A 27,255-nucleotide genomic window follows, 5' to 3' on the forward strand; every position below is an offset into this window, starting at 1 on the left:
CCAGAATTTAAAGAGCCTCACACCATAGTTCTGAAATATCTCTCCAAAAGTGGCTGTGTAATTCTAGAGATAAATCAGCCTTTTTACCAGACTTCCTGAACACTTTCCCAGAAGGAGCCTTGTGCCTTATATTTTTGTGAGCACGTGGTATTTTCAGGACTCATGGCACTTCTTGTCTTTCCCTAATCTTAAAATGGTACTTTTTAAAGCTTGTAAATACCACAAGAGGTAGGAATTTTAAGAAAATCTTAACCATGTTTTAAAGGGCACACTTTCAAATTCCTCTTTTAAACTGCCCTTTAGAGATGAAAGAGAGGAGAAAATTGGCTGAATTGTGGGATGGTGAAGAGTTGGGTATAATGTAGTGACCTAATAGCTGTGTTAATACTAGTTCTTACATTAATCAGTCTGTAACTCTGAAAAATATCTTTATCGTCTCAGGTTTTTGTGCTTCCTATATATAAAAAAAACATTCCTATTGTCCTATTTCTATGTCTAGCTAATTTCTAAAATCCTAGTTTATTTAATAATAAGTACTTGATTTTCCTATTGTTTGTGTTCTGGAAGCAGCTTATTCATTCAATGGATTTTTTCCTAGACCAAATAAAAAATAAAATGAATGTGAGTAGAAAAATCAGTTACTGAACGCCATAAATAGATTGCCCAACTAGAACATGGAGAAGTTAGATATCTAACTCAACCTGTCCACCTAGCTATGTGTCAGATGCTGATAAACCAGAAGCCTGACATACTTTTAAACTTAGATAAACTAGGGGATTTCCCAACAGCTGAGATTATCTAGAATATTAGGAAACAGGAAAAAGATGATGTCATCACTTTCAACTTCATGGAGCATGATGGAGCTGAACCAATGCCTGACAATTACAAATCAAAGGCTCTCATTTATAGAATGTAGAAAATTGTACCTACTCTCCCACACACCACCTTCTTTCTAACACTCAATGCAGCCAAATAAAATTCATTTCTTTTCCATCTTGCCAAAAGGGACCCAAAAGATGGTGAACTAACTCATGGGATTCTTCCGTGACTCGAAGCTGAAACTTAACCCTCATACTTTGTAACACAAACACACACACACACACACACACACACACACATACACACACACACACACACACACACACACATCTATTCTGTTCCAAAGAAAATGAAAGATGTAACATTGCTGCCAACCACATCCATATCTTGGGCATATATCTGTGTTCCAATGGCCCTGGTAAGGGATACAGATTATCATTCTGAAGCTACCAGTCCCTGAATTGGATATCTGAGGGAGGCAGCATTTGTATTCTTAAATGAATGACCAAATGAAACATACCTTCAAAAGCTTAATTCTGTGACGAGATGCCCTGTAGAAGAGATTTTTTAAATGAGAATTTGGAATTATATAGAAAAGTCAATTTATAATATTAGATTGCCTTCTTGTCATCATATGATTCATTTATAACTTTCATGTGACTTAATATGTATAATGGGTGTCAAATTTCTTGCCTTCTCAATAGGTCAGGGAGAGGAGGTAAGAAGAGAATTTAGAACTGAAAGTTAAAAAAAATTATTTAAAAAGGAATAACAGCAGTAAGCCTCAAACTTTGTTCTGTTACTGACTTCTAGTGTTCTATATAGTACAGATACTCAGTAAGTATTTGTTGACTTAAAAGTTTATTATGTTCATTCATTTCTTATGAACTATATCTTCTCAAGATTAGGTTCATCCCTTCAAATAAGGACCCACTCTATAAAATAACTCCCAAATTTAAAACAAAATACTACTTTGCAATTCAGACAAAGTGGCCATTTCTGTGTTTCTTGCACAAAGTAAGAACTAAATCTCCCACATCCATGATTTTTCCCTGTTCTCTTCCTTAAAATGCAATAATCTCTCATGATATACCTTCAGATTTCAACAAGAAAAACTAGTGTGACAGGATATGCTTAAAGAGTTTAAAGTAAACCCCAGCTAAAACAATAGTAGCCTCTTACTTTTCCCAGGGATGATATTATTTCAAAAAAAAATGTCATCTAAGGGCAGGATACTGACCTATTTTCTGCATTACCATGGAGATAAACTATAATTGGGTTGCCATCTTGAAGAGCTGCCTCATACCAGCTCCGGTCCTTCCCTTTTGCTTCTTTCCCCCTGCTTTCAGGGACTATATGCCTAAAAAGCAAAGACAAGACATTAACAAATATCTGTACATAGACTTCCCTCTCCAGCCTTATCAAATAATTTGTTTCTCCTCCTTCTTCCACTATCCTCTGTAGACTTTTTAATCCTTTATATCAACCCTATATAGAAACAAATGGAAAGTGAAAATTGAAATAAGAACATGGCTACATCAAGGAGAGAGTGTAAAGACTAGTTTTTACAGAAAAAAAATGAATTGAACGTTAATTGAATACCTACTTACACAGAGCAAAGTGCTAGATGCTAAGGTCAATTGTAACATAAAACTAAGTTTGAAGCTTGCTATTATTACCCAAACATTCTTAATGACAGGTAAACCAAAAGCCTGTAGAATACCTCTCAGAACCTCATTTCACCGAAAAGACATGACAGGCTCTTAAAAACTCTAGTTAGCTATAAAAACCCAGATAGCTGAAATGCAAATTGAAGGAACATCATAAAAATAAAAACAGATAAAATACCATGAAAAGCAGAGAATGGAAATTTACTGAAATGGAATTTGAAATTAATGCAAGATAAAAGTAAATTGATGTTAATACCAAAACAAAATCAATGGAGCTTCAATTTCAAAGCAAAATTTCTTAAAACAGAACAAAATTGATTACATGAAATTTTCACTGAAGTTTTCACCCAAAATGGCAAATCTGGTAACCCTCAGGTCCACTAATCTGTATATCTCCATGACTGTGGTTCAATGTACCCCACAGCCAGAATCCTATAACTTCGGTGTTCTCAAGGCCATTCTGGAGATCCTACATCAGTGTTTTATGCATGTTAGATGCTTAATAAAATGCTCTTCTCATATCCACACTGAGCATACTTCTTGTCAGACACTCCCTCTGCCAAAAAAAAAAAACCTCAACAATGACCCCTCCTCCCTTTAAGTTTACTTTAGTCTGTCCAGATTTTTATTGCTATCATCTATAGACTGCTTAGTCCATATTCTCCCATCTCCCCAGTAACTTCAGTGCTTGGCTCATGGTCTTTCCCTACTACTCCAACCTCTTCTCCCTTTAAACACTCTGGGACTCCTCAGTTACTCAACCTCTTAAATATCCATGTTCTCTGTATCTGGTCTACCTCAATTATACACAATTACATTACCTACTTAATTATATTTGCCCCAAATCCTGAAATCCCTAATTTCTGCTTTAATAAGATTCATAAAATCATAGAATCTCAGCATTCAAAAGGACCCTAGGAAGTCATCTAATTTCATACTCTTATTTTATGAATAAGAAAACTGAAGGTCAAATAAATGAAATGGCTTGCCTAAGTTCATCCAGGTAGTGAGTATGGCACTGTCAGTATATATTTCTAGTACTTAGCACAGTGCAGTACTTAGCACATAGCAGGCATTACTAAATGGTTTTATTATTTGTTGAGTTATAAGTCAATGTCCCCACTTGCCTCACTATCTGCCCATGCACCTCTCAAACCCCAATGCAAGAAGGATCCCAAAGATTGTGTAGATAGATAGAAATACTCAATATAATCTGAGGCCACTCATGAATTTGTCTACTTTTGTGACTTTTCTCCATCATTTTGAATAAAGACAAGATCCTGATGCTTCTTCCCCATCCTTTTTACATTAAAATCCATCTAGAAATACTTTTTACATCACTATACTTACCAGACACCCAAAATTATTCCATTTTCGGGTTTAATATAGAAATTAATGGTGTGTGGAATCCAAGGTTCTGGTTTCTTCAAATCCACTAGAAATGGAGCTCTCCCTGGAAAATACAAATGAGTTGCCAAACTGTATTTTTTTATTATGAACTAAAATGTGGCTTGCCAACGTGAACTTATTTTCTGAATTTAAACTATTGTGCTTAATTACCAAGAAAATAATTGATAGCAGTAGATTCAAGAGGTCAGAGTAGAGGTAGAAGCTCATATGAGTTCTCCCAACATTCCTCTCCAAATCACTTTAAAATAATGCTTCAAATCAAATTTTGAAGCAGCTGTTCCAACAAAAGGTCAAAGCGAAATATTTTTTCAGCCTAATACAACTTAGGAGATCTGCAGGAGAGGTCTATGACATCGGAAGTGGTCTGGCCAAGAGTGCACATCGTGGTAGCACCAGTAGTGGGCCTTAGAGGCAGCTGCAACAGCAGCAGTGACACTTTCGTGAAATCTCAGATCAAAAGATAGCAAAGGAATCATACAACTGGTAAGAAAAAGATTACAAGGGACCCTCTGCTGGCCTTGGGTGCAGTGAGGGCTAATTGGCAATTCTGTTGCCCATACACAATTCTGGGTTGTAGTTTCAGGGTGGAGAGGAGCACTTGTGGTTGCTCACAAAAGAGAAAGAGCCCTGATCCCGGTTCCAAGGCAGAGAAGAGCACTATACAAGGAGCTGCAGGAGAAGAGAGGAACTGATCACACTTCCAGCACCAAGAGGAGCACTAGTGTTTGCAGCTGCAGGGGAACAGGGGCCCTTCCTGGATAAAGATCAAAGCACCGTAGATAGTAGAGACCACACCTCTCCCCATATCACAGCCACCTTGGAAGCACTGAAAACTTGCAGACCTCCAGGACTAGCTCTGAAAACAACAGCACATAAAAGCCTGAAGTTTCAGACAGTGCCTCCCCACCGCTGGGTGAGCATAAAGTTCAAAACGTGAACATGAAGTTCATGAAATGAACATAAAATTCAAAGCCAAGATAGCCACACACACACACACACACACACACACACACACACACACACACACACTCCAAACTTGATCACAAATAATGACTACTTTTTATGGTGTCAAGGAAGATCAAAACACAAACTCAGATGAAGACAACAATATAAAAACATCTACAATATACACCTCAAAGAACAATGCTAATTAGACACAATGCCAACAAGAATTCCTGAAGAGTTAAAGAAAGAAATAAGAATGGTAGAGGGGAAAATGGAAAAAGAAAGAGAATGATGAAAGAAAATTATGAAAGGAGAATTAATAGCTTGGTAAAAGAGGCACAAAAATTCACTGAAAAAAAGAATTGCTCAAAAAGTAGAATTGGCCAAATAGGAAAAGAGGTACAAAAGCTTATTGAAATAAATAATTCCTTAAAAATTAGAATTGGGCAAGTGGAAGCTAATGACTCCATGACACATCAAGAAACAATAAAATAAAGTCAAAGAATTAAAAAATATAAGAAAACATGAAATAGATTGAGGAGAGAGAATTTAAGAATTATTGAACCACCTGAAAACTACGATCAAAAAAGAGCCTAGACATCCTATTTCAAAAAATCACAAAGGAAAACCACACCCATTATCTTAGAACCAGGAGGTAAAATCAAAATTGAAAAAAATACACTCACCCTCTCTTGAAAGAGATCCCAAAATGAAAACTCCCAGGAACACTATAGCCAAATTCCAGAGCTCCAAGGTCAAAAAGAAAATACTATAAGCAGTCAGAAATAAACAATTCAAATACTGTGGAGCCACAGTCAAGATCACACAAGATTTAGCAGCTTCCACATAAAGGACCAGAAGGCAAAGGAGCTAGCATTACAACCAAAAGAAACCTACCCAACAAAACTGAATATAATCCTTTGTGGGGGGAAATGGGGGGAAATGGACATTTAATAAAATAGAGGACTTTCAAGAATTCCTGATGAAAAGACCAAAGCTGAATAGAATATTTGCCATTCAAACACAAGACTCAAGAGAAAAAAATAAAAAGGTAAATGTGAAAAAGAAATAATAAAGGACTCAATAAAGTTCCCCACATTCCTATGTGGGAAGATGACACATGTAGCTCCTAAGAACTTTTCAATTATTAGGTCAATTAGAAGGAGTCTATATAGACAAAGGGCATGAATGTGAGTTGATTACGTTGGGTTGATCTCAAAAAAAAATGAAAGGATGAGAAAGGGACACTGGGGAAAGAAGGAGAAAAGATAGGTAAAATTAGAAAGATTATCTCACATAAAAGATGCCTGCAAGGAAGAGCCTTTACAGTGAAAAAGGAAATGGATGGGCAATGACTGAACTTCACTGTCATCAGAAATGATTTGAAGAGGAGAGAATGCATGCGCGCGCTCACACACACACACACATACACACATGTACACACGCACTCACTCACACACACACATACACACATACACCCACACTCATGTATGCATGCACATAAACATACCCTCAGTTGGGTGTGGAAATCTATCTTACTCCACAAGGAAATAGGAGGTGAAGGAGATAAAAGAAAGAAGGGGATATGAAAAAAGGGTGGATTAAGGGAGGCAGTGGTCAGAAACAAAACAGACTTTTGAGAAGGGACAGGATAAAGAGAGAAAAAAGGATAAACAGAAGAAAATAGCACAGAGGGAAATACAGAGTAATCAGAAGTGTGAATGTGAGTGGAATGAACTCATCTATCAATTAGATTGGATAGCAGAATGGATTAGAAATCAGAATCTAACAATGTGTTGTTTACAAGAGACATATGTGAAACAGAAATACATACACAGTTGAAACAAGGGCTGGAACAGAATTCATTATGCCTCAACTAAAGCAAAAAAGGCAGGGGTATTCCAGAAAAAACAAAACCAGAATGAATTAAAAGAGATAAGGAGGGAAACTAAACTTTGCTAAAAGGTATCATAGACAGTGAAGTAAAATCAATATGAAACATATATGCAACGTATAGCATAAAACCCAAATTCTTAAAGGAAAAGTTAAATGAAATATAGGAGGAAAAACTATACTAGTCGGGGAGTTCAACTTTCCCCTCTCAGAACTAGATAAATTTAGTCATAAAATAAATAAGAAGATGGTTAAGGAAATGAATAGAATTTTAGAAAAGTTAGATGGAAGAAATTAGACAGAAATAAAAATGACTATGCCTTTTTTAATTTCTGGAAGAAATTGAATGGAAATAAAAAAGATTTATAGCTTTTTACAGGTGTACCAGGCACCTTCACAAAAACTGACCTTGTATTAGGCATAAAAACCACACAAAAAAAGGCAGAAACATTAAATTCAATCTTTCAGACCCTAATGTGATAAAATTACATGTAATAAAGGGACTTAGAAATACAGATTAAAAATTAATTGGAAACTAAATAATCTAATTCTAAAGAATGAGCAAGCCAAAGAATAAAACATGAAAACAATCAATAATTCCTTTAAAAAGAATGACAACAATGAGACAACATACCAAAATTATGGCATGCAGCTGAAGTAGTTACAGGAAAAATTAAATCTCTAAATAGTTACATCAATTAAAAAGAAAGAGAGAGAGAGAGAGAGCAGATCAATGAATTGGACATGCAATTTAAGATATTAGAGAAAGAACACAGTAAAGACACCCAATTAAACACCAAAATGGAAATCTCAAAAATCAGAGAAAGAATTAATAAAATTGAAAGTCAAAAAATACATTGAGCTAATAAATAAAACCATAAGTTGGTTTTGTGAGAGTGGGGAAAATAATAACATAGATAGACCATTAGTTAATTTGATTTTTTTAAAAAGAAAAAAGAAAATCAAACTAGCAATAACAAAAAACAGTGAAAAAGGTGAATGCACCACAAATGAAGATGAAATTAAAGTGATTATTAGGAGTTATTTTGCCCAATCATATAAGAGTAAACTTGACACTGTAAGTGACATGGATGAATATTTACAAAAATAGAAATGGCCCATATTAACAGAAGAAGAAAGAGAATATGTAAATAAATATATATTAGAAAAAAAGAAATTGAATAAGCCATCAATGAACTCCATAAGAAAAAATCCCCAGGACCAAATGGAATTTACAAGTAATTCCACCAAACATGTAAAAACATTTGATTCTAATACCATATAAACTATTGGAAAAATAGGCAAAAGGTCCTACTAAATACCTTTTATGAAACAAATATTTTTGATAACTAAACCATGGAAAGTAAAACCAGAGAAAGAAAATCATAGACCAATTTCCCTAATGAATATCAATGCAAAAATTTTAAGTAAAATACTAGAAAGGGGGATTACAGTTATATATTACAAAAATCATACGCAACAAGCAAGTGGGGTTTATACCAGGAATGAAGAGCTGGGTCAATATTAGCACAACTATAAGCATAATTGTCCATATTAACAACAAAAAATCATATGATTAAATCAATAGATACAGAAAAAGCGTTTGACAATATGCAATACCATTTCCTATTTTAAAAAAAAAGTACTAGAAAGCACAGCAATAAATTGAGTTGGTATCTTAAAATGGTAAATAGTATCTATATAAAACTAAGAGCAAGCATTATCTGTAATGAGGAAAAATATGCCAATAAGATCAGAGGTGAAATAAGAATGTTCATTATCACATTATACTAGAAATGCTAGTTATAGCAGTGACAAGAAAAAGAAATTGAAGGAATGAAAATAAGCAACAAGGAATCTAAACTATCACTCTTTATAGAGGATGTGATGTATACTTAGAGAACCCTCAACAATCAACTAAAAAAATTAGTTGAAATTCTTGACAATTTCAGCAAAGTTGCAGGACATAAACCCACATAAATCAGTAACATTTCTATAAATCACCAACAAAATCCAACAGAAAGAGATGGACAGAGAAATTCCATTGAAAATAACTGCAGAACATATATAATATATATCGGGTTGCTTACCGTAGGTGGGGAGGGGCACGGAAGGAAAGGAGAGAGGGAGAAATAGAATTTGGAACTTAAAACTTTTTTAAAAAATGTTAAATATTGTTTTAACATATAATTGTGGGTGAAAACTTAAAAATTAAAATAACTGCAGACAATATAAAATACTTGGAAGTCTCCCTGCCAAGACAAGCCAAAGGACTATCCGAGCAAAATTACAAAATACTTTTTACACAAATAGAGACAGATCTAAACAATTAGAGGAAACATTTGTTGATCATGGGTAAGCTGAGCCAATATAACAAATATTACAATTATCTTTACGTTAATTTACTTATTCGGTGCCATATCAATCAAACTACCAAAGAATTATTTTATAGAGCTAGAAAAAAAATGATAAAAATTCATCTGGAGAAACAAAAGGTCAAAAATATCAAGGGAATAAAAGAAAAACATGTGAAGTGAAGCAGCCTAGCAGTACCCAATTTCAACTTATATTATAAAGTGGTCATCATGAAAACAATCTGCTAGTGATCAGTGGAATGGATTAGGCACACAATATACAGCAGTATGTGACCATAGTCATCTAAAGTTGTATATCCAAAGATCCTAGCTTTGGGGAGTAAGAACTCACCATTTGACAAAAATTACTGGGAAAACTGCAAAGCAGTTTGACAGAAACTAGGTATAGACCTACATCTCACTTCTTGTACCAATATAAAGTCAAAATGGGTACATGATTTAGACATAAAGGGTGATATCGTAAGTAAATTGTGGTAGCACGGAAAAATTTACCTGTCAGATTTCTACACAAGGGATGAGTATATGACCAATCAAGGGATACGGAGGAGGATCATGGGAAGTAAAATGGATAATTTTAATTACATTAAATTAAAACAGTCCACTTTACATAAGGGAAACTGGCTATATTTACAATCTGTTGCTTCACAAAATGCCCTATGTTACATATTCAGAAAAACATAAATAATTGCTGTTTTTGCTATTATTGTCATAGTCAGACTCATAAAATGTTCATACTTACAAAAGTCAAAGAAAATAACCTTTTCCATAAAAGTTGGTAAAAAATGTTCTTTTAATGATTTGTTAACAAATCTTTCACGCAGAGAGACCATCTTTCTTCTGAGTCTTGGTCCAGAGTGTGAAAGGGATCTACAAAAAATTGTAAAGCATATAAAGTTTACTAACTCATTCCAACACTTTTCCATGTCTACATCCTGCTTGTCACATTTAAATTATAGGGACTAATGTTGAAAGTCATAGCTGACATTACAACTAAGAAAACTTTATTTATTCTTTGATACTCATCAAGTCTAGGTACTAGGAGTTGATTGGGAAAATGTGGAGAACGCCACAAGTAAAGAACCCTAACTAGATGCCGATAAGGAGAGAGTACTTTAACAAGATGGGTACAAGATGGGTGTTGGGGGAAGAGAGAAAAGGGGAAAAAGAAAAATAGATTCTACTTTCCCAGAGTAGTCCTTTCAGCCATTAACTGTATCATGATAGGGTTTCAAAGGAGTCAGGGATAGAAGGGGTAACAGACATGTGACAACTGCTACTGCACATTTGTAATAAATTGGTATTGCTCTGCTAAAAGTTAGGGTATTCTCAAAAGTTGTCAATTTTTCCCTGTCACACCAATCTATATTATGGTTTTTGTCTTAATATATTCTCTCTTTTGTCAATTTACAAAAGACCGATTACAGTGGAAGAAGTCAAAATGTGAGGGTGAAAAGGTTTATTTCCAGAATACTGAATCGTTGGATCAAAGTGACCTTCACTGAAGAAAAGACCATAATTTTTAAATTTTCCTTAATGATTATTTCAGTCTTTAAAAGGACTAAGAAGAAAATATTCTATTCTGTATCTGATTGTCATTAAAAAACAGGAATAGGTTACTGTATTGAAAATTATTTTTAATAATTGTGGAAAACTAACCACTGCCTCCTAGACAGATGAGAGGAAACTCTGACATAATCTGACATAAGTATTTTGAAAAAAAAAAAGTATATTTCAAAGTAATCAGAGGAAGAATAGGTAGGGTATGTAAAGTAGGGAGGTAAATAAATAGGTAGGAGAAAGAAAGAGAGAGAGAGAGAAAGAGAGAGAGAGAGAGAGAGAGAGAGAGAGAGAGAGAGAGAGAGAGAGAGAGAGAGAACAGAAGGAAGAAAAGAACAAGAAGAAGGAAGGAAGGAAATGATCATTAAGGAAAATTTTAAAATTGTCGTCTATTCTTCAGTGAAGGTCACTTTGATTCAATGATTCAGTATTCTGGAAATAAACCTTTTCACCCTCACATTTTGACTTCTTCCACCATAATCAGTAAATTGACAAAAGAGAGAATATACTAAGACAAAAACCACAATATAGATTAGTGTGGCAGGGAAAATTGATAACTTTTGAAGAAGGAAAGAAAGAAAAGAAAAAAGACAAGAGGGAGGAAGGAAAGAAGGAAGGAAGAAGGAAAGAAAGAAAATTCAAATTTGGGGCTAAAAATCTAGCCCTAGGATAGATCAGAATAGATTGGGGAAGCCCTCCAGAAAAAAATGCTGAAGACAAATGAAATAACTGCATTGAGGAGAAAAAAAACAACTGTCTGAAAACGCAGATATAAAGGGAAACTCAACAATTCACAATTTTTAAAAGACATATCATTATGCAATCAAGTTCATGGAGGAGTTATTTTCAATATTACTCTACCACTCCAACATTCTCAAATCATTGTTTGATCTTCCAGAGATGGAGCCAAGATGGTGGAGTAGAGGAAGCATTCAGCCAAGCTCTCCCAACATTGCCCTCCAAAAATTTTTGAAATAACATCTCAAATTAAATTCTGGAGTGTCAAAGCCAATAAAAGATCAGGGTCAGAAATTTTTAAAGCCTAAGACAACTTAGAGGTCTGAAGAAAAAATCCATGATTCAGGAGTGGAGACTGGCCTGGAGCACACATGTATGCAAAACTATGGTAGAACTGTGTAGTGATGACTGCAAAAGCATCAGCAGCTCTAGGAGTTCTCAAGCCAAAGACAGTAAGGAGATTTGGCAAGTGGTCAGAAAGAGATTATGGGGGCCCCTGAATAGCACTTGGTGCAGGACAGGGTTCTGCTTGGCAACTCCACTGCCTGTACCCACTTCCAGGTCGCAATTTCAGGGCAGAAAGCAGTTCTTTCAGTGGTGAGGGAGCAAGAGCCCTGAGTAGCAGTATCACTTGCTACCCTGAGGGAGCAGAAGCCCTAAGGAGCAGAATCACTCCTGGTCACAAGAGAGCAGGGTACCTGAGAAGCAGTGTCACTTTTCAGTCCCAAGGAAGTAGGGGCCTTGAGGAGCATTCTTAATTGCAATCCCAAAGGAACAGGGGTACTTCCAGGATAAGGACTAGAGCTCATACCAGGAGAGCACTAACCTCATTTCTCTCCAGATCATATCTCCTTGGAAAAAACAAAAACTTAAACACCCCTTGAACTAACTCTGAAAGCAGCAGTGCAAAAAAGTCTAAGACTTAAAACAGTGCCTCTTCCCCAAACTCCTATGCTGGGAACAGAGCTCAAGAAATGGGCAGGAAAAATGAGTAAACAACATTAAAAAACTTGACCGTATAAAATTACTAGAGTGGTAGGGATGATCAAGACACAAAATTAGAAGAAGAAAATGATGCTTAAATAACTACAAGCAATGTCTCAAAGGAAAAAAAATTGTTAGACACAAGCCAAACAAAAATTCCTGGAAAAGTTAAAAATTATTTTAAATCAAATAAGAGGAGCAACTTGGTGGTGCAGTGGATAGAACACTGGCCCTAGAGTTAGAGGGATGTGATTTCAAATCTTGCCTGAGGCACTTACTAGCTTTGTGATCCTAGGAAAGTCATTTAACCCCAACTGCCTCAAAAAAAAAAAGGTAAATAAGAGTGGCTGAGGGGGGAAAAAACTGGGTAAATGAGAGTGAGGAAAGAAATTATGAAAAGATAATTAACTGTTTGGTAAAAGGGGGCACAAAAAAATACTGAAAAAACCACCTTAAAAAAACAGAATTGGCCAAATAGGAAAAGAGATACAAAATCTCACTGAAGAAAATCATTATTTAAAAACTAGAACTGGGCAAGTGGAAGCTAATGACTCCATGACACATTAAGAAACAATAAAATAAAGTCAAAAATGAAAAACTAGAAGACAATATGAATTATCTCATTAGAAAAGCAAGTAACCTGGAAAATAAATCAAAGAGAGCTCATTTTAAAATTGCTGGACTATCTGAAATTCATGATAAAAGAGTCAAGAAATTATCAAAGAAAACTGCCCCAATATCCTAGAAGTAAAATAGAAATTGAAAAATTCTACTGATCACTGCCTGAAAGAGATCCCAAAATAAAACCTCCCAGGAACACTCCCAGAGCTCCCAAGTCAAAAATAATATATTGCAGGCAGCCAAAAAGAAACAATTCAAACATCATGGAGCTATAGTCAGTATCACAAGATTTATCAGCTACAACATTAAAGGAGTGGAGGGCTTAGAATATGAAATTCCATAAGGCAAATGAACTAAGATTACAACTAAGACTAACCTACCTAGCAAAACTAAGTATAATCCTTTGGGGGGAAAATGGATATTTAATTAAACAGAAGACTTTCAAGCATTCTTTTTTTAATGGCACACTTCTCTTTTTTTGAGATTTTTTATTTTTAGTTTACAACACTTGGTTCTACATAATTTTGAGTTCCAGATTTTCTTCTCCTGCTAACCGCTTCCCTCCCCAAGATGGCATGGAATCTGATATATCTTCTATGTATAACTTCGCATTGAACTTATTTACACACTAGTCAAGTTGTGAAGAAGAATTATGACCAATGGAATGAATCATGAGAAAGAGGAAAGAGAGCCAAAAAAAAAACCCAAAAACAAAAACAAAAGAGAAAAAAGAAAAGGGAAAAAAGGCGAGTATAAAGTGGGCCTCAATCTGCATTCACTTTCAAGCATTCTTGATGAAAAGACTACAGCTGAATAGAAAATTTGACTTTCAAATATGACTCAAGAGAAGCATAAAAAGATAAACCTGAAAGAGAAATCATAAGAGATTCAATAAAGTTAAACTCTTCATATTTCTTCATGGGAAAATGATACATGCAACTCCTATTGGGGCATTTAGAAGGATTCTTCATAGACAGGGGGTACAGGAGGGGGTTGATTATGCTAAGATGATGTAAAAAATAATGGATGGGCAAGAAAGAGAGATGCTCTGGAGAGGGCGTAGGGAGAGGAAGAAAATTATCTCACATAAAAGAGGTGCATAAGGAAGAGTTTTTTACAATGCAAGGGAAAATGGGGGAGGCAATGCTTGACCCTCACTCTCGTCTAAATTGGTTCTAAGACAGAAGACATACACACACACACACACATTCATTCAATTGGGCATAGAAATCTACCTTACCCAACAGGAAGTTGGAGGGGAAGGGGATAAGAGAGAGGAGGGATGAAAAAAGAAAATGGATAAAGGAAGGCAGTCATCAGAAGCAACATAGGCTTTAGAGGAGGGACAGGATAAAAAGAGAGAGAAAAGGAAACACAGAATAAAATAAGATGAAGGGAAATGTTAGTAATCATGTGTGTGTGAATGGAATAATTCACCCATAAAATGGAAGTGTATAGAAGAATGAATTAGAAACTAGAATCCAATAATTTTTTTATAAGAAACACACTTCAAACAGAGAGATACACAGAGTAAAAATAAGGGGCTAGAGCAAGATTTATTATGCTTCAGCTGAAGTTAAAAAAAAGGCAGGGATAACAATCACAATCTCAGACAAAGCTAAAGCAAAAAATTGACCTAAGTAAAAGAGATAAAGAAGGAAATTATATGTCTAAAAGGTACCACAATGAAGTAATATCAATACAATACATACACACATGCAACAAATGGCATAGGAGCCAAATTGTTAAATAAGAAGTTAAATGAATTACAAGAAAAGATAGTAAAACTATACTACTGGGGGACTTCAAATTTCCCTTCTCAGAGCTTGATAAATCTAACCACAAAATAGATAAGAAAGAAGTTAAGGAGATGAATAGAATCTTGGAAGAGTTAATGATAATGTACCTCTAGAGAAAATTGAAAGGAACAGAAAGTATACATTTTTTCTGAGTAGTACATGGCACCTTCACAAAAACTGACCATCTGTTAGGGCATAAAAACCTCACAAACAAATGTAGAAAAGCAGAAATATTTAATGCACCATTTTCAACCATAATGCAATAAAAATTATATTTAAAAATTGCCATGGAAGCATAGATTAAAAATTAACTGGAAACTAAATAATCAAATCCTAAAGAATTAATGGATCAAAAAACAAATTAGTAATTTCTATTAAAGGTCTGATGACAATAACAAAATTTGTGAGATGTAGGCAAAGGAGTACTAGAAAATTTATATCTCTAAACAATTACATCAATAAAGGAGAGAAAGAGCAGACCAATAAAATGGACTTGAAACTTTAAAAAAAACTAGAAAAAGAACAAATTAAAAATCCCCAATTAAACATCAAAATGGAAATCCTAAAAATCAAAAGAAAGATCAATAAAACTGAAAGTAAAAAAAATGAACTAATATATAAAACTGAGAACTGGTTTTATGGGGGGAAGAATAAAATAGAAAAAACATTAATTAACTATTTTAAAAAGAAAGAAGAAAAACAAATGATAGGCATTAAAAATGTAATGGGTTAATGTTCCATGAATAAAGATGAAATTACAGCCATTGTTAGGAGCTACTTGCCCAATTAAATGCCAGTAAAACTTAATATAGGCTCAGAGTCAATCTAACTCAGTAGATTGAATCTGGCTCTCTTGTAAAAACAAGCATCACAAATGGTGAGATTTCTTAAGACTACCCATTATGGTGAATATTTAATAAGCTTTGTTTTCCTCGGCTAAAAAAAGCTTAATATAAGTGAAATATATGAATATTTATAAAAATATAAATTGCCCAGATTACAGAAGAAAGAGATTACTTAAATAACCTCATCTTGGAAAAAAATAAACAAGCTATAAATGAACTCTCTAAGAAAAAATTCCCAGGACTGGATGAATATACAAGTGAATTCTACCAAACATACTAGAGACAACTAATTTCAATACTATATAAAATATTTGAAAAAAATACACAAAGAAGGAAGCCTACCAAATTCCTTTTATGTCACAAATACAGTTTTGATACATAAACCAGGGAGAGAAAAAAGAGAAAACTATAGATCAATTTCCCTAATAAATATTGATGTAAAGAGTTTAAACAAAATATTAACCAGTGTATTACAGGAATGGATCACCAAGATTATATACTAGTATTATGTGGGATTTATACCAAGAATGCAGGGCTAGTTCGGTATTAGGAAAACTACCAACATAATGGACCATAACAACAAACTACAATAAGCATACAATTATATCCATAGATGCAGAAAAAGCTTTTGACAAAATCCAACACCAATTCTGATTAAAAACCTTAGAAAGGATAGGAATAAATGAGGCTTTTCTTAAAATGATAACTAGTATCTATCTAAAACCAAGAGTAAGCATTATCTATAATGGAGATAAACTTAAAGCCTTCCCAATAAGATCAGTGGTGAAGGAAGGATATACATTATTAGCACAATTACTGCATATTGTACTAGAAATGCTAAATAAAGCAATAAGACAACAAAAAGAAACTGAAAGAATAAAAATAGGTGATAAGGAATCAAAACTATCACTCTTTGTAGATGATGTGATGGTATATTTAGAGAATCCTAGAGAATTACCTTTAAAAAAACTAGTTGAAACAACTTTAGCAAAGTTGCAAGATATAAAATAAACCCACATAAATTATCAACATTTCACAAACTGCCAACAAAATATAGCAGGAAGAGATAGAAACAGATACTCCATTTAAAATAACTGCAGACATTATAAAATGCTTGGCAGTCTACCTGCCAAGACAAACCAAGGGACCACAATTACAAAATACTTTTCACACAAGTAAAGACAGATCTAAACAATTGGATAAATATTATTGCTCATGAATAGGCTGAGCCACCATAATAAAAATAATGATTCTCCCTAAATTAATTTACTTATTCAGTGCTATGTCAATCAAACTACCAAAGAATTATTTTATAGAGCTAGAGAACATAAAATTCATCTGGAAGAACACAAAGTCAAGAATATGAAGAGGATCAAAGAAAAAAATGTGAAGTGTTGCTGCCTAGCAGTACCCAATTTCAACTTATATTAAAGTGGTCATCATGAAAACAATCTGCTACTGGCTAAGAGATAGGATGGTGGATCACTGGAATGGACTAGGCACACAACATACAGCAGTATGTGACCACAGTTATCTAAAGTTGTATATCCAAAGATCCTAGCTTTGGGGAGTAAGAACTCACCATTTGACAAAAATTACTGGGAAAACTGCAAAGCAGTTTGACAGAAACTAGGTATAGACCAACATCTCACTTCTTGTACCAAGGTAAGGTCAAAATGGGTACATGATTTAGACATAAAGGTTATACAAGCAAATTAGGAGAATATGGAAAATTTTACCTGTCAGATCTATGGAGAAGGGAAGAATTTATGATCAAATGAGAGATGGAGAAGATCACAAGAAGTAAAATGGATAATTTTGGTAACATGAAATTAAAAAGGTTTTGCATAAACAAAACTATAATGTGACCAACTTAGAAGGAAAGCAAGAAACTGGAGGGTTGGTTGGGGTGAATTTATAGTAAGTTTCTCTGATAAAGGCCTCATTTCTCAAATATGTAGAGAACTAAGCCAGACTTATAAAAATACAAGCCATTCCCCAACTGATAAATGGTCAAAGAATATGAACAAGCAGTTTTCAGAAGACAAAGCTATCAACAGTCACATGAAAAAATATTTGTAATCACTATTGATCACAGAAATGCATATTAAAACAACTCTGATGTATCTCCTCATACCTATCAAATTGGCTAACATGACAGAAGGAAAATGACAAAAGCTCGAAGGGATGTGGCAAAAAATAGGGACATTAATGCACTATTAGTGTAGTAGAGAATTGCTCCAACCATTCTGGAGAACAAAATGGAACTATGCCCAAAGGACTGTGAAACTGTGCATATCCTTTGACCCAGCAATACCACCACTAGGACTGTATGCCAATGAGATCAAAGAAAGGGGAAAAGAACCTATTTGTACAAAAATATTTATAGCAGCTCTTTTTGTGGTGGCAAAGAGTTGGAAATTGAGGGGATGCAAATCAACTGCGGAATGGCTAAACAAATTGTGGTATATTGTTGTGATAGAATACTATTGTACTAAAAGATAAACAGTACTGTTTCAGGAAAAACCTGGGAAGGTTTATAATGAAGTGATGCAGAATGAAGTGAGCAGAACTAGGAGAATATTGTACACAGTAACAGCAATATTGTAAGGATGATCAACTGTGTAAGACTTAGTTATTCTGATCAAGGCAAAGATCCAAGCCAGATCCAAAGGAACCATGAAGAAAAAGGCTAATCACTTCCAGAGAGAAAACTGATGAACTCTGGGTGAAGATTGAAATACACTTTTTCAAACTTTCTTTATTTTTCCTGTTTTTTGTTTGTGTGTTTTCTTTTGCAGCATGTCTAATATAGAAATATTTTTACATGACTTCACATGTATAATATATATCATATTGCTTGCCTTCTCATGGAGTGTGGGAGGGGCAGGAAAGAGGGAGAGAATTTGAAATTCAAATTTTTAAAATTAATGTTAGAAAAATTTTATGTAATGGGGAAACATTTAACAAAATAAATAAAAATGTATTTTAAAAAGTCATTGTTCAAACCATCTGTCATTGACCTCTCTTTTACTTTTCCATCCCTCTCAACTCCACACACATCTTAACTCAACATGAGTCCCTAGAATGTATCACTGTAAAGCTACCCAACCCTTTCACTGTGCTCTTTGGAACGCCTACTCCATAGGAAACAAACTGGCTTTCATCCAAAATTTTTTCCTCTTTTGGTCCTCCTTCTTATACTCACTGAGACTTTGCCCTCTTCCAGTGACAGAACTTTCCAGGCTACCCTTTCCAGCCCTGGTTGCATTTTCACTCATCTATGAATAACTGCTAAAGGTAGAAGTGTTGAATTACTCCTTACTCCCCACTGCCACTTCCAGGCTCACCTTCTACCACCATCACTCAGCAACTACTCCTCCTTTAACGTTCATTCAATTCACATATTTTCCATTCAATCAAGATTCTGGTAGCTATAATCTGCCAATTTACACTCTCCTTTTGTCAATGAGTTTAGTGCCTGGCTCACAGTATTTCTCTCCTCTCCTACTTCTTCTGCCCTAAGAGAGGACACTCCCTCAAATACAATAACCTCCCAAATTACATATTTTCCATGCCCTACTCCTCCACCATAAACTCAGCTGTACACAGACGCTTGTATCCTTAATCTTGCCATCATGCAAAAATGTTCAACGTCCCTGTTAGTGTAATCTGAAATTTCCTCATCTAATTGTGATCTATTGTCATTTCACATCTCCCTCTGCCTTGCAACCACTATCTCTGCTGTTTGTCCTCATCACAATGCCCAATCCCTTCACCCCTCAGTTCTTTTCCAGGCCATTACCCCAACATTCACTACACACTCCTCCATTCCCCATCAAGACTCCATGGTGAACCAGGTCAATTCTGCACTATCTTTTTTATTCTAGTCTCTTGTCCACTTAACCTTTTGACAATTTTGCAGTGTCAAGTCAAAGACTTGTATTACTCTAATCATCCACTGCCTTCTTTTCTATTCAAGTGCTTCTGAAAGAAGCTGAGAGAAAAAATTATGAAACTGTGCTGACTGAGCCTACTACAAAATTTTATATATTCTCAAATGGGCTCTTACTTTGATAAGTTAATCATTTTACACTTCCTGAATTGATCAGCCTACTCACCACAACAACTTTTTCAAATCTTTGTATTCCTCCTTAAAACTCTCATGGATCCCTTTTCCTCCTACCACTCAGCTAAGAAGCTTGTTTCACATTTTTATGGAAAACACTTCAACCACTTTTTGAGAGCTCCTTTTTTCCCTTCCTCCTCATCTCACATCACTCAGATGCCTTCAACCACTATCTCTTTTACCCATCTCACATGAAGAGACAGCCCTTCTCCTTGCCAAGACAAACCCCTACATATCTACAAAGCATACCATTCCATCCCATCTTCTCCCAACAGTTTGCTCTCTCCATCATCCCTACTCTCTCAATAATCTTCAGTCTCTCTTTGTCTACTGTATGCTTCCCTACTGCCTACAAAGATATTCATGTTTCCCCTACCCTCAAAAAATCCTCACTTGATCCATCCATATCTGGTACCTGTCATCATATTTTATCTCCTGCTTCATGGCTAAACTCTTTAAGAATGCCATCTACAATTGGTGCCTCCCCTTCTCATTCTTATCTTAACTCTATAGTCTGCCTTTAGACTTCACCATTCAATGGAAACCGTTCTTTCTAAAGTTATTAATTATTCTTAATTGCCAAATTGAATAGTCTTTTCTCAATCCTCATCCTTCTTGACCTCTCTGCACTCTTCGATACTGTCAATCACTCTCTTAATATTCCTTTCTCTAGGTTTTTGAGACATTATTCTCTCCTGACTCTTCTCCTACCTATCTGACCACTTCTAAGATTTACTGGATCTATATCCAGGCCAGGCTCACTAACCCTGAGTATACCCTAAGGCACTATTCTTGACTCTTTTCTCTTTTCCCTCTATACTATCTCACTTAGTCTCATCAGTTCCCATGGATTCAATTATGATTTCTATGAGAATTCTGGGATCTCTTTATCCATCCTTTACCTCTCTTCTGACCTCTGATCTCACATCTCAAACTGTCTACTGGTCATTTCAAATTGGATGTCTCATAGACACCTTAAATTCAACATCCCAAACTGAATTTATTCTTGTTCTTGTTACCCAAATTTTCCCTTCTAATTTTCTTATTACTTTTTGGGGCGTCATCATTTTCCCAGTCACCAGACTCACAAATTAGTAATTATCATGGACTCCTTAGTATCTCTCATCATCCAATCAGTTGACAAGGCCTGTCAATTCAACCTCTGTAATATGTCTCATACTTATTCTCTTCTTTCTTCTGACACTGCTACTATCCTAGAGCAAGCCCTCATCACCTCACATCTGGATTATTGTAATATCTTTATGGTTGGTCTGCCTGCTTCAAATTTCTTCCCACTCCACTCACCTGTCAAATTAATTTTCCTAAACCACAGGTCTGGACGGGTCATTCTCCTATTCAATAAATTCTAGCAGGCACCTATCATATCCGGGATGAAATAAGCATATCCGAAGCCTTAGTGTGGTTTTTGGGACACTGTATAAAATCCTCCATTTTAAAGCCCTTCATAACCTGGTACTCTCCTAATGCTCCAGTTTTCTCACACCTTAGTACCTTACAAGTATTCTCCAATTCAGTTACACTGGCCACCTTGCTGCTGTCTGACAGTCCATCTTCTCATTATTCATTTTTCACTGGCTGTCTCTCATACCTGGAATTCTCTCTACATTTGTCTCCATCTCCTAGCTTCCCTGACTTCTTCCTAGTCCCAGCTAAAATCTCACATTCTAAAAGAAGGCTTTCCCAATTCTTCTTATTTGGAGTACCTTCCATCTATTATCTCCAGTTTATCCTGTATATATGCACATATGTATATCCAACAGATATACGTATATGTATATGTGCGTATATGAATATAGAATTTATTTATAGTTCTTTGGCTATTGTCTTCCCACTTAGACTGTGTACTTAGCACAGTGTCTGACACGTGGTGTTTAATAAATGCATATTTACTTGACTCTGAACAAAAAAAAACACCCACCCAATTTAGCATAATTATAGCTGCAATAATAAGGTGGAACACCCCCTTCAAGGTGAAGCACCTGTAAAAGCCTAAACCTCCAACGCACCCAACCTACCAATTCATACATTGGGTGTGTATGACACAAACAAGCTATTAGCCTTATGTTTCAGGGTGGGGTTATTATTATTTCTACCTGTTCCTCTCAGTGACTCAAACCTCACAAAAAGAAAAAAAAAGTGGATCCTGTCCAAGAATGTGACTGAAAGCAGGTGTAATTGTTGAAGAAGGAATATATGGCTTCCCTACCCAAGGGAAGGGGTTTTAGAACCCTAGAAAAGGATTTTATACCAGTGGAGCTTACAGCAGGCAGCAGGAGCCAAACCCTACCTAATATGAGAAGGCTGAGGCTGTCCATCATCAAAGATCCATAAAGCAGAAAATATATACGGGTAAGCAAGGGAGGGGAAAGGGGCCAATGAGTAAGGAAGAAAACCAGAGACAAAGTTTTTGAAAATATAAGGAAAATACTGAAAAATAAAAAAGTTGGGTATAAATAAGCCTAGTACCCAAGCAAATTAACAATAAGACTTATTTTGCTTTGCAAAGCTTATAATGATGTGTGAATGGAAGTTACTATCATTATTGTTAATTTGTTATTTGACTTCAATAAAATTCATTTGGGAATCCCTCTATATTCCAATATCTTCTCATATGGTACCTCATTACTGGCCTGGTTGATTTCTCCTGAGTTTGGTTTATTTAAATTATCTCTTTTCTGAGCTATGGATATAGTTTTGTAAACTTGTACATTTTATATTTCCGTAAATGTTTTATCCATTTCTGCTATAACATCAATTTTGTTGGCATATATCTGTTCATATCAAATACAGTTTATTTAGCACTCTTTTCATATTTGTAACTTTAGCGAGAGTGAAAAAGGGGAATTAAATAAGTGATGATAACTGATGATGGAGGAAAGGTGCTGCTGCTCTATTTTTATTTTAATTCTGCTTTCTCTGCTAAGAACGATGACGTAGGTATAAGAAATGACAGGACAAAAACAAATAACAAATACCAAAGATAAATAAGGAGACAATAAAAGAGACTACCTTTAAGGAATTCAAATCGACCGGCCCAGATGAAATAGTGACTGTAATTGCTGAGCCACTATAAACAATCTTTTTGAAAATAAAATTTTTATTGAGGTTTTGGTTTTCTTATATATCATCAAAATTCTCCCAGTATTCCACTCCATGAAAGCCATCCCATAAAGCAAATAATATTTAAAGAGAAAAAAAAGGGAGAAATGAGCAAAGCTGAGCAATATATTTGAAAATATGTGCAATGTACCGTACTCTTGGACTCTGCCTCTGCAAAGGGTTGTGGTACGTGTGTCCTCTCATATCTTTGGAGCTATGATGGGTTTTTTTAATTTTGTAGTGTTCGCTTTTGATTTTTGTGTTCTTTCTGCTTATATTTACAGCCATTATGTATACTGTTTTCTTGACTCTGCTTATTTTAAAGTCTGTATCAATTTATATAGCTCTTTCCATGATTTTCTATATTCTTCATATCCATAATTTCTTATAGCACAGTAAAATGCCATTACATTCACATAACCAAAATTTCTGTAGTCGTTCCCCAGTCAAAGGGCACCTACATTGTGCTGCCAATGATCTTTGAAAGACCTTGTCGGGTAAAAAAAAAACATACAGGAGGAATGGAGAAGAATCAATGTCTCAGTTTTGAGAAAGGCAATGGAACTTGATTAACATTCCATTAAAACTCCAGAATGCATTATTTAAAGAGATAGACATGTAAACAGAGATCCAGCATGATTTTGTCAAGAAAAGAATAAGTCAAACCACACTTTTCCTTTTTTGACTGGGTGACTAAACTAGTGGATCAGGGGAATGGTAGATATGCTTTATCTAGATTTTAGCGAAGTATTTGACAAAGTTCCTAATGCTATTCTTTTAGAAAATATAAAGAGATATAGGCTAGATACTAGTTCAATTAAATGGATTCTGTACTGGTTGAATGTATGGCTTCCAAACATTAATGGTTCACTGTCAACTTAGCAGCCCTCCAAGTAGAGTGCTCCAAGGATCTATACTGATTAAGTTTTATCAATGACTTGGGAAAAGGCACTCATCATATTTTCGGATGAAACAAAACTGGGAGAGATAGTTAACACAGAGATAGAAATAGGAGGCAAAAGATCTTGATGGTCTAAGAAATTGTGACAAGTTGAAGAACATAAAATTTAATAAAGTGAATAAATACAAATATATACAAAGTAGTTAAATTCAAGGTAGATTAGGAGAAAGAATGCTACCAGGTCAAGAAAGGCTTCGTACAGAAGATGGTTCTTGACATGCATCTTATGGGAGAGAGAATGTCATGTGTGTGTCTGTGTATGGGTCTGTGTGTGTGTGTCTGTGTGTGTGTGTCTGTGTGTGTCTGTGGGAGAAACAGAAAGGCTAGGTTGGCTAGATTACATAATATGAAAGGGGAGTAATGTCCAATGAAGCCAGAAAGATATCTTGGAGCCAGGTTGTGTAGGGCTTTAAAACTAAATAGAGGAGTTTATATTTGATCCTTAGAGCAAAAAGAATCCAATGGAGTTGACTGAGCAGGGGATCAAATGATCAAGTTTACTTTCAAAAAATTATTTTTGCGATAGTGTGTAGGATAAGACTAGAGTGGGAAGAGAATTGAATCAGAAAGGCTTACCACAATTGTAGTAATCTAAAGGTGAGATGATGAAGGCTTGAACTAAGGTGGTGGCTATCTGAGTAGAAAGAAGGGGTCACATTCAAGCTATTTGGAGTTAGAAACAGCAAGATTTGTCAATTGATTGGATAGATGAGATGCAAAAGAGTAAGAAATTGATCTAGAGGTTATGAACCTGGGAAACCGAAAGAATAGTGATTCCTTCAACAAAAGTAAAGAAGTTTTTTTTAACTGTGGTGTGATTTGGAAGGGGGGATTATTACTTCAGTTTTGGACCTGTTGAGTTTGAGATATATAAGGGACATGCAGTTTGAAATGTATGACTGGCAATTGGTGATCCAGGACTGAAGGTCAGGGGAGACACTAGGGCTGGATATATATCTTTTGCATGGAGAGGATAGTTAAACCCATTTTTACTAATAATAAATAATAAATAAAGAGGAAGGGGGGAGGAAGGGAGAGGGAGAGAGAGAAAGAGGAGGAGACAGAGAGAGAGAGGCCCCAATTGAGATTGGATAACTACCCTCCCCACACAGTTGTAAGTACTTCAGCTATGTTCAACAGCTGGTAAGTAGTAGTAAAGGACACACAGATGTTGGGAGTGATCTGAGGCAGAATTTGGGCAAGAGATGAGAGTTTGTAGGACAAGGGAACAAGGGATTTGAGAACAGAGGACAGTGTGAGGTTGAAATGGCTATTGGGTTAGGGTCTGAGAGGAAAGAAAGTAAAGCCAAAACAAGAATAATGGCCTGAGAAAATACTCAAGGGTAGAAAGATTGGAGCTTTCAGTGAAGGCAAAGAATAAGTTTAGGAGAGATGTGGCGTAGGGAAAAACAAAACAAGAGGAGGTTATGATCAGATGGGAGACTGTCAGAGTTTCCAATTAGGATAATATAACAGTTGGCAGATGATGGTGATACCTACTATGTGACACTATGCGTGGCTTAGGGAGTGAAGGAGGAGGTCATGGGATTTCAGAAGGCTTTTGTTGTTTTTAAGTATTTGAGGGATTACACTTACTCTGTTTTGGTTGCCGGAGGCAGAACAAGGAGCAGTTGGTAGAAGTTGACTGGCATGGGAGTCAGGATGTCATAGGAGAAATAGCAAGACTGACAATTTTGCCTGACTATAAAATGAACATAAAATAAACCTGAAAGTGTAGTTAGGAACTAGGTGGTGAAGACTTTAACTAGTGCCAATCAGACTTGTAGTTGAACCTAGAAATGATAGGGAGTCACTAGAAGTTACTGAGCAGTGGGGTGACTTTGTAGCAACTCTGTCCCAGATAGTCTTCTGACTACTGTATGAACAGAACTCGGAGGACTCTTTTTTCCCCAATCCAACAATTTGCCTATGAGAAATTTCTCCCTGCTCTTTGCTCTTGTTTGGTCTCTGCCTTGCCTTCACTGTTGGGCACCAAGTCAAGATATCAAGATCTCGCGTTTCGGTTTGCCTGATTCGCCCCCTTCAAGGGAGATGAGCTGTGACAGGCTGAGGGCAGGTCCTTGCACCGACTCCAAACAGCAGCCCCTCCCACCAGCCCCAGGATACTTCACTAGTCCAGGCGGGAACTATTGAGCGCCAATAACTCGTTGGAAGAAGCCGAACTCTTCGTGAAAGGCCTCGGGGCATGCAGAACCTAGCCCTGCCCAGGAACCTGCAAAGGTGTTAGACCCGGGAGGAGGGAGAGGAGGGAGCGAGTACTCACCTTAGCGCCTTAGAGACCATGATAAACCAGGATCTGACATAGCCAGGCCGATCGGGGGGCTGCACTCGACCCCCAAGGCTAGGGGCTGGGGTTGCCGCTCCAGCGTCCAGAGCTCTTTCTCCCATACTCCCTGAGTCGTGTTGGCACCCGCTCTGCCTCCCTGGAGTGGTTCATTTCTATACCGTAAACCCCACCTCTTCTCCCTTATCTCTCATTTTCCTACTCCCACGCACCCAGAGGGATTCGATCTCACCAGTTCGGCTCCCCCGCCCTCCGCTTTTTCTGGGACCGGGCTCCAGCCTCGCCTTCCTCAGTAGGGTACATTACAACCAATTTGGTCAGTAGTCCCTAGAGCTCCGGAGTTTAGGGTACAACGATCTTGATAAAGAATCAACATTCTCCCCTGCCTTGCTTTTTTTTACACTTAAACTTCCTCAGCCCACCAACCAAAATCTTAGAGATTCAATTTTGCAGACAAGATAGGCAATTGTACTTTTTTCTTAGTGGTTTATACGATCTAAATTTCTCCATTTAAAAAGGAACAACAGTGGTTTATTTCTGCTCCCAATAAAATTCTTGTTGCTAAGCCTGCTTTGTGTAGGTCATGGAATTCAGATCTGATGTAACAATTCCAATGGAGAAGGTAATGATTTGTGTTCAATTTGAAGGATACTTTCTTTCCCAGGACTGACCTAGATTATGGATGATGACTCAGTGATGGCAGTTTTCTGATACATCTAAAGATGCTGTTAATTTGGACGGTATCAAGAAGGATTATTAACTAGGATTAATTTTACCAAATTAGATTCTGTGTAATAGAGAATCACATAGTGATTAAAACATTATGCAACTGCAGATGCATATGTAAAGCTGACCTGGTATCTAATCTAATCTGTTTAGATTATTATATATTCAATCCAATGAAACAAGAAATTACTGGGTGGGGATACAAAGACAAATAAAAATCTGTTCCTTCCCTTGAGAAGTTTATATTCTACTGTGAGTATACATATACCCAGATTGAGTAAATACAATATAATTTGTGGAGGGAGAGAGCAATGACTAGATGGGTCTGGAAAGACTCTTCATAGGAAGTGTTATTTGA

The 27,255-nt window shown here is 35.9% G+C and overlaps 1 protein-coding gene across 1 annotated transcript in view; it reads right to left on the reverse strand.

The window, feature by feature from the left end:
• The window catches only part of ABHD12B (abhydrolase domain containing 12B), a 56,637-nt gene extending 30,362 nt beyond the window's left edge, over positions 1 to 26,275 (reverse strand). Inside the window, 5 exon segments of the mRNA XM_036748584.1 lie at positions 1,340 to 1,370; positions 2,060 to 2,179; positions 3,840 to 3,942; positions 9,852 to 9,979; positions 26,151 to 26,275. Of these exon segments, the coding sequence (XP_036604479.1) occupies positions 1,340 to 1,370; positions 2,060 to 2,179; positions 3,840 to 3,942; positions 9,852 to 9,979; positions 26,151 to 26,275 (507 nt within the window).
• Positions 26,276 to 27,255: the final 980 nt, after the last annotated feature.

This window comes from Trichosurus vulpecula, chromosome 3, assembly GCF_011100635.1.
Source record: "Trichosurus vulpecula isolate mTriVul1 chromosome 3, mTriVul1.pri, whole genome shotgun sequence".
Classification (NCBI taxonomy): Eukaryota; Metazoa; Chordata; class Mammalia; order Diprotodontia; family Phalangeridae; genus Trichosurus; species Trichosurus vulpecula.